We start from the raw sequence: 9,043 nt of genomic DNA on the forward strand, positions 1-9,043 counted from the left end.
GTGGCAAGTTTGAGGCCTGGGCAACACGTACCCTGACTCAAAAAATTTTAAGTGTGATACATTATTTGTGGTGGAATTGACACAAAATTATGTGCGTGGGTTACATTTGTGGAAAATAAAAAATTATTCTAGGTCTTGGATAGATGGTTCCATGGGTAAAAACCCTGGTAGGATAAAGGTGAGGACCTGAGTTCAAATCTCCATACAAAGCCAGGCGTGGTAGCAGGAGCCCGTAATTCAAGTGCTCCTCTGGGGAAATGGGAGGTAGAGACAGGGGAATGCTGGAGGCTTAAGGAACCAGGCAGAGCAGGATGGGGGTGGAGAGATGATTAAAGCCCATTGTCCCAAACAAGACAGAAAACAGAGATTGACACCCAACGGTGTCCTCTGACTCCATAGGAGCACCACAGCAGGTATGTTCCCACATTCACACACACAAACATGCATACACACACACATGTAGAAAAAAAGAATTCAAGCTGGCTGTGGTGGCGCGCACTATAATCCCAGCATTCCTGGGGGCAGAGACAGAAAGATTGTCACAAGTACGAAGCCAGGCTGGTTGACATAGAGAGGGTTTTTTTTGTTGTTGTTGTTTTTTGCCAGAGCTGAGGACCAAACCCAGGGCCTTGCTCTTGCTAGGCAAGCGCTCTACCACTGAGCTAAATCCCCAACCCCCACAGAGAGTTTTATAAGTCATCCTGGGCCCCAACAGCAAGGCATGCCTCAGATGGAAAAGAAATTAAAACGTGGGGTTAGTGAGCTGCTCAGGCCCTTCCCCTGGAGTCTGTGAGGGGCTGCACTTCATCCCCAGCACTGGGGGAGATTTTAAATATACAAACATGGGACACAGCTCAATGGCAAAGCACTTGACTGGATTCAAAACTATAGGTTCAGTCCCTAGCATCTCCATAACCTGAAATACAAAAAAATCTACAAGATGACAATTTTACAGTCTGTATTATTATATTTAAAACCCAAACTAGATCTTAAGTATACCTGCTCCCAGAGAAAATGTACTATTTCCATTTATTTTACTTTTGAGACAGAGACTCACTATATTGCCTAGGATGGCTACATACTTGTCGGCTCTGGTGGCCCTCCTGGTGACTCAGCCTCCCAAGCAGCTGGGATGACAAATAGACAACACTATGCATGGCAGTATGTTGCTTGAAATCTGGGTCTCAAAGGCAGGCATTTTGTGGTATGATTTCATAGTTAAACAAAGTTAATTGAAACCAAGATCTTGCCAGGCGGTGGTGGCGCACGCCTTTAATCCCAGCACTCAGGAGGCAGAGCTACAGAGGGAGTTCCAGGAAAGGCACAAAGCTACACAGAGAAACCCTGTCTTGAAAAAAAAAAAAAAAAGAAAAGAAGATCATAACTACTTTATTAATATGAACTTTATACTGTTTATAGTAATTATAAAATATTGAAAATGGCAAAGTCCTGTTTTTGTTAGTTTTGAGACAAGGTCTCATGTAGCCCAGGCTGGCTTCAAACTTACTATATAGCTGAGAATAACTTTGAATTTTTGACCAAATTGCCTCTGATTCCCAAATGCTAGGATTGTAGGCATGTGTACCATACCTGAGGATCCAAACCCTGGGCTGTCTGCATTCCAGGCAAGCATTCTACTAATTGAGCTATTTATCCAACCACACTAAGTGCTTTTTAAATTCCCAGACATATTTAGGAGCATTGAAACACTTGAAAATAATCCAGCCACTAAAGACAGTATCATTTTGTATTGTATTATTTAGTTGAAAATTTTAATTAATTTACAAAATAATGGTTTTCATCATGACATGTTCATATTTGTGTACTTGGCTTCTATTATTTATTTTTAATGCAATGTGCTTCTTTTCCTAATAAAGACAGTAACTAGGCTAGTCTTCATTTAAAGCCACCATGGGGAGAAAATATAATACTTCCTGAAATGTCTGTTCTGCATCTCTCCAACACTCAGCTCAGGATTCATCCTCTAGCAATAAGAAGATCAAGACTGGGTGGACCTTTCTGGTGCTCTTCAAAACATCAATGGAAGAGCTATCACCTGCTCTGAGAACATACTTCAATTCCAGAAAAATTTTCCATTAAGGCCATGAAACTGGCCCCGGAAAGCCAGATGTACCATAGTGCACTAGACAGAATTGGACCATCTGGAGTCGCTACTAAATCAGTGTGGTAGCTCCCAGGTGGTGTTTCCTCATCTGCAAAATAATGACCAGAGATCCTCTGCAGGCCTTTCATTTGGACTGGGAGTCACGGGCACCGGTAACATGAACTACCAAAAAGGCAAACGCACAGCTTATTGGAGGTTTCCTGAGATTCAGATGTTCCACTTTTTCTTGTTCTGGGGTTACACTGAGGAATCGGCAGGGGAGGGGGCACTAGATGGCTCAGCATGTACAGGGGTTTGCTGCTAAGCCAGATGACCTGTCTCTGGGACCCACACGGAGGAGGGAGAGACCTGACTCTCACAGGTTGTCCTATGGCTGCCACGCATGAACAATAAACATAATTTACAAAGTGATGGCTGACCTGTAATCGCAGCACTCGGGAGACAGAAGCAGGAGCATCAGTATAAGTGTGAGAACTACCTGACTACATAATGTCAGGTCAGTCATGTACAGTCTCAAACAAATCAAAGAGCTAGGTATGGTGCCTCACACCTACAATCCTAGCACTTCAGAGGTGGATGCAGGAGGAGACATAAATGTGAGGTTAGCCTGGGCTATCCAGTGAGACCACGTCTCAAAAAAAACAAAGAAAGTGAAATGTTGTTTAACCTTGTATTTATTTATTTTTACATGTGTGCTGCAAGCCACAGGGAAATGTAACGGAATCCAGCTACTATCACAAAAGCTACTGCTTGGAAAGGTCAAGGACTTTTCCGAAGGTCAAGCGTGGCTTAAGAAGTCTTGGTGATACTTTAGCTTTTGTATATATATAAGCGGATTCCTGCAATGATTTTCTTGTATGTTGTATATGCTTCCAAGAACTCATACAGTGTATTTTATCTGAAATACCTATCAAGCATCCAAGGCCAAAGGATCTCCTGAATTAAGGTAAATTAAGCTCAGACTCTCCTTTCTTTTATTTCATTTATACTAACATTATAGACTCCTAACATTTTACCTAACCACCTCTAGGAATGTAGGTTGAGCACATAAACTCTCTTTTTGATATATTAACAGATATTAGCTCTTAGTTGACCTTCTCCTTTACCACTCCCCTTTTGGGTTGTAAAAGAAAGCTTGGTGGTCACTGCCTGAGGAAAACTCTTGTCTGCCTTTATGACCCTGTGAGAATTCAAGCCTGGTGAGCTTGCTTTAGCTAGAGCACTGCTATTGCATGGGTATACAACTGTAAACCTCAGAGACTGAGGGAGGATTTTGACTGGAGAACTAGAAGAATGGGATGGATGACGAGGAAGAGCCAGATGGGGCAGAACTAAGATGAGAGAATTAAGACAGAACTTAGAGGGGACAGCAGATGAAGGTAGAGAGAAATCAGGCGGGTTGGGGATTTAACTCAGTGGTAGAGCACTTGCCTAGCAAGTGCAAGGCCCTGGGTTCAATCCTCAGCTCCAAAAAAAAAAAAAAAAAAAAAAAAAATCGAAGCCGGGCGGTGGTGGCACACATCTTTAAACCACAGCACTCGGGAGGCAGAGGCAGGCAGATCTCTGTGAGTTCGAGGCCAGCCTGGGCTACCAAGTGAGTCCCAGGAAAGGCGCAAAAAGCTACACAGAAAAACCCTGTCTCGAAAAACAAAGCAAAAAATCAGGCAAGAAAGGAGCTAGGCACAAGAACAGAACTGAAGCTGTGTAGATAGGATCTTACCCCAGAGAGACAAAGCAGACGGACTAAGAACTCTGTGTACTGAGATTCTTTTCCTGAAAATAATTCTTGCTGCTTGTAGCTTCTCTTCTGGGCCCCTGGGAGGAAGATTATCAAGGCTGGTCCTCAATACTATTTGAGACATTTGCTTGTGTAAGTATGATGGGGCATGTACCCCAGCTTGTGTGTGGTGGTCAGAGGACAACTTTCTGGAGTGAGTTCTCTCCTTCCACCTTGTGGAAGGAAGCAAATTCAGGTCATCCAGCTGAACTGCCAACAGAACCCTGAATTTATCTTTTGTATCTTTCACTAGCAAAGACATGCTAAGTACACCAGCAAACGGGCAGTCAGGAATAAACCTCCCTTTCTTAGGCTAGCTCTCAACAGTACCCAAATGATATTTCACTTCCTTCTGAAAATGGGGACAAAATACCAGAGTACAACTCACCACAGGGACATTTTCCCGAGCTGATAGATGTGATTGGTGCCTGGCTTCTGATGGCTTCACCTCACAGGCCTCTTTGGTTTGGCTATTAGCAAGCCTCCCCGGATCTGAGTGAGTTAGAGACTGGAGTGGCCTTGACATGCTGGAGACACAGGAAACATGAAACAGACCCAATGATGGTGACCCTGGTGCTTCCAAGGGACGTTTCTGTATAGCATTCAGCAAGAGATGATGAGGCCTGTGCAGAACCAACCACAAAGACTGCTGGAATGTTCCAGTGGTGTCTTCGGGCTTAGTCAGGCCTCAGGAGGCGCTGCCTGCTGAACCTGTTTCTTGGAGACAATGTGGACCTAGTTTCTGAAGAGAGTGTAGAATAGTTGAAGTGTCATTGGAATACACACACACACACACACACACACACACACACACACCATTCCTCATGCTACGCATGAATTACAGTTTTATGACCTGTGAATTCTCCTCATTTTCAATTTTTTCAGTCTATCAGAAATGGCAACTATAGCACTCAAGAAACAGCTAAACCATAAAAACTCAGCTATGAATTGATAATGTGCATACAATAGTTTATAGAGCTCTTTAAACCCCAGAGGAAAGCATAAACGTAACCTCACATTACTTTTTTTTTTTTTTTTTTTTTCAGTGTTAAGAACCAAACCCAAAGTCCTTGAGTGTGCTAGAGTTACTGGAGGTCAGAGTCTGGGCTGGGTGTTTCCAGGTTCCATATATATATATAATATGTGTATGTGTGTGTGCCTAAGTGTCTATATGCATCGTGTGTGTGTGCATGAACCCTCAAGGGTCAGAAGAGGGCACTGTATCTCATGAGACTGAAGTGATAGGCCATTGTGAGCAGCCATGTGTGTGCTGAGAATCAAACCCGGGCCATCTCCAAGAGAAGCCAGTGTCTTTCATCACTGAGCCTTCTCTGCAGCCCCGTGCTCCCAGGATCCTGGTATTTCTTTCAAAGCACTGAAACAAGCGCATCCCAATATGCAAAGAAACACAGACACTCTGTCTGAAGCAGAGAGAAGGCACAGATCAGAATACACTGGAGCAGCAGGCCACACAAGGAAGGGTATTCAGGGGCCTGGTTATTATTTAGAGATTTCTTTTATGGAGGTTCAGGAGAAGAAAGAAGGCCAGTAAGATGGTTCAGCCATCTAAAGGTGCTTGTCACCAAGTCCAGAAGACCCAAATTTGATCCCCAGGACTCACCTAGTAAGAGAGAACCAGCCCCTGGAAGTTGTCCTCTGACCTCCATATGTATGCTGTGTTATATGTTCTTGTATACGTGTATGTATACACACACACACACACACACACACACACACACACACACACACACAGAGACACACAAGTTGTCCTCTGACCACCACAGGTGCACATGGTAAATACACATGCACACATACGTAATTAATTTTTTTAATGGAAGCTGAGTTCTATCTAAGATTATCTAAGGTTACAGCTTACTCTCTTTAACTCTTTGAAAACCCACCCTCATAATCTCTGTGTGTCTTACTTTCTCACATGACATAGTATATTTTTACTTTTTTTACCATATCACGATCAGAAGAAAACCTCGAATCCAAGATCAATTCCCAGGAGACACCCTAATGAGTGAGCGTCCTGCACGACTACCAGTAGAATGTTTGCATGTCACGGAGACCGTTGCTAGGTGAACGCATCACAGATGAGCAGGGAAGGCAGGGACCCTCTCAGAGTGGCAGTTGGCCTGTGGTTATTGTCCTGACTAAGGAAGTAAAAGCACAAAGCCTTTTTCACTAAGTATTAGTGAGCAAAACAAAGCAGCCAACCAAACCAAAAACAATGCTTAAGAAAGTGATCCTACCAAACTGAACAAGCACACCATCAAACATGAGCATCCTTGTTGTAGAATATGATTTCAAGGTGTGTCACTTTTGTTTATGTTGCGTTTGTTCAACTCTGTGAAGCTGTGTTACTGTGCCTGTCTAAAACACCTGATGCTTTAATAAAGAGCTGAATGGCCGATTGCAAGGAAGGAGGAAGGATAGGCGGGGCTGGCAGGCAGAGAGAATATACAGGAGAAAAACTGGGAGAAGAGAAGGAGCCAGAGAAGGAGGAGGACTCCAGGGGCCAGCCACCCCGCTGCACAGCAAGTCATGGAGTAAGAGTACGATTTACAGAAGTAAGAGAACGGGAAAAACCCAGAGATAAAAGGTAGATGGGGTAATTTAAAGTTAAGGAAATGCCAAACTAAGGCCAGGCATTCATAAGTAAGAATAAGCCTCTGTGTGTGGTTTATTTAGGAGCTGGGTGGTGGCCCCCTAAAGACCAAAGAGCAGAAACAACATGCACCCTATTTGGAGGCTTTTGTGAAGTTCTTAGGATAGAGCAAATGGTCACACCCTGATGTGAGTTTGTGTGTGTGTGTGTGTGTGTGTGTATGTGTATTATGTGTGTATATGTATATATGTTATATATTATGTTTATATATATATATATTAAAAATCTGATCCCTAAGAGGATAGAAAATAATAATTCTATCTACTATTCCTAAAGAAAAGATGATTTATCTCAAAAACTGGAATTTATATTCTAGGAAAATAATTTCCCAGCAGAGGAAGTTTGTCCCTAGTCTATGTATATTCTTGATGGCAAAATAGCAAAGAATACACTTCAAATATCAAAGAATACTGATAGCCTGATCGCATTCCAAGTCCTGAGTCAAGGGTGGGGCCTGGGCATAAATATTTTTGAAGCTATAAGGCCATTCAAATGTAAATTTAGGGCTGAAAATGACTGCCTACTGTCTTTATTTAAATACAATAAAAATGAAGCAGAGTCAGGCGGTGGAAGCACACACCTTTGATCCCAGCACTTGGGAGGCAGAGGCAGGAAGATCTCTGAGTTTGAGATCAGTCTAGTCTATAGAGTGAGTTCCAGGACCATCAGGGATACACAGAGAAACCTTGTCTCCACCACCACCCCCCAAAAAAGCAGAAAGATATTAAGATTCTCAAGTAATAGATAATTAAACCAGGAACACCAAAATTTTCCTCTATAAAATTCTTAAAATGATACTCCCTGAAGTTTGGGGTTAAGGGTTTCTAAGGAGCAGAGAGACCCTGTACTTCCACTGTTAATAAAACTTGACTGAATGCTGAGACCCTGCTTTTCCTGCCTTTCTATTGAAATCATCAGGGGGAAAGAATCTGCCCTGCAACACTAGCTGAAATCATCCTGCCAGCAGAGATGTGTGACATGCCTGTGATCCTACCACTGGGAGGTAGAGGCAGAAAGAGTCGAAGGTGTAGGCCATCCTCAATTACATAGCGAGCTCAAGGCCAGCCTGAGCTACGTGAGACTTTGTCTCAAAAAACAAAAACAAACAAAAAAGTAAAACCCCAGGCAAGTGGTATATACCTGCACAGGAAAATTGGGAATCTGAGACCAGCCTAGACCACACAGGGAGATCATTTCTCAAAAGACCCACAAGCAGTAACAAAAGAACATGGTACATGTGTTACCTGTCTTCACATGTATATCCACTAATTTCTTAACAAAGAGATATGTTATAACAGAAAGTTTTATGTTTACTATTAAAATTAATATTCTGATTTAAAATGTTTTTATATCCATCTCTTTCTGTGCAAATATTGCTGTAGGACAAATTCTTAGAGCTGAAAAATCAAAGTAATTATTCATTTAGATTTTTTTAGTAACAGAATCTAACTACTTAGTCTAGACCAGTCTTATACCTCCAAATGCTGATTTTATAGGTATATAGGTATATATCCCACCCTGATACAGTAAAAGTATATATAATATATAAGAATAAATATATATCAAGGTCTCATTTATGTAGCTCTAGCTGGCCTAGAACTCACTATATATGTTGCATATCAGGCTATAGCTCTGTGGGAATTCTCCTGTCAATGTAGATCAGTCTGGCCTTGAACTCACAGAGATCCTCCTGCTCTGCCTCCCAACTGCTGGGATAAAAGGCGTGCGCCACCACCATGCTACATTTAAATTTTTGATAGATATTATGAAATTAAAAATGGAGCCTGGGCAAAAATGATATATAATACTAGTAGTGACTGCCATTATTAGCATTTAAATATTTTGTCGCCGTTGCCGGGCGGTGGTGGCACTCGCCTTTAATCCCAGCACTCGGGAGGCAGAGGCAGGAGGATCTCTGTGAGTTCAAGGCCAGCCTGGTCTACCAAGTGAGTTCCAGGAAAGGCGCAAAGCTACACGGAGAAACCCTGTCTCGGAAAAAAAAAATAAAAGAAAAAATTGTCTTTCTAGTCCCAGGAAAATGGCCATTTTGTCTTAACTTATTTGCCCTGTCTTCAGTATTTGGCAGGATGGCCTTCCTTCTATGACATGCGTCCTCATTTGCTTTCTAAGACAACAGGTTTTTATGGGGTTCCTTTCATATGTTAAGCTCTCCCTTTTCATTCCTTTTCCCCTAGCTTCTCATCTCCAGGAATTCTCTTTTCTTTTTTAAAAAAAAAAAATATGTAAGAAGCTGGTCTGGAGTGGTAGCTTAGTGGCTAAGAGCGTTGACTCCTTTTCCTGAGGACCAGGATTCCATTCTCAGCACCCAGATGATGGCTGGCAACCGTCTGCGTAACTCCAGTTCTAGGGGATCTGACAAACTCTTTTGGCCTCTGGGGGCACCAGGCATGCAAACTGGGCACAGACATACATGCAGGCAAAACACCCATATATGTAAAATAAAAGCAAA

At 42.5% G+C, this 9,043-nt stretch overlaps 1 protein-coding gene across 1 annotated transcript in view; it reads right to left on the reverse strand.

The window, feature by feature from the left end:
• LOC118595264 (coiled-coil domain-containing protein 170-like) overlaps nt 1-4,428 on the reverse strand; it is a 44,984-nt gene extending 40,556 nt beyond the window's left edge. The window contains exon 1 of the mRNA XM_036205637.1: nt 4,291-4,428. Coding sequence (XP_036061530.1) covers nt 4,291-4,428 — 138 coding nt within the window. The remainder of the gene's footprint in view (nt 1-4,290) is intronic.
• Nucleotides 4,429-9,043: the final 4,615 nt, after the last annotated feature.

Source organism: Onychomys torridus, chromosome 14 (assembly GCF_903995425.1).
Source record: "Onychomys torridus chromosome 14, mOncTor1.1, whole genome shotgun sequence".
Taxonomy (NCBI): domain Eukaryota; kingdom Metazoa; phylum Chordata; class Mammalia; order Rodentia; family Cricetidae; genus Onychomys; species Onychomys torridus.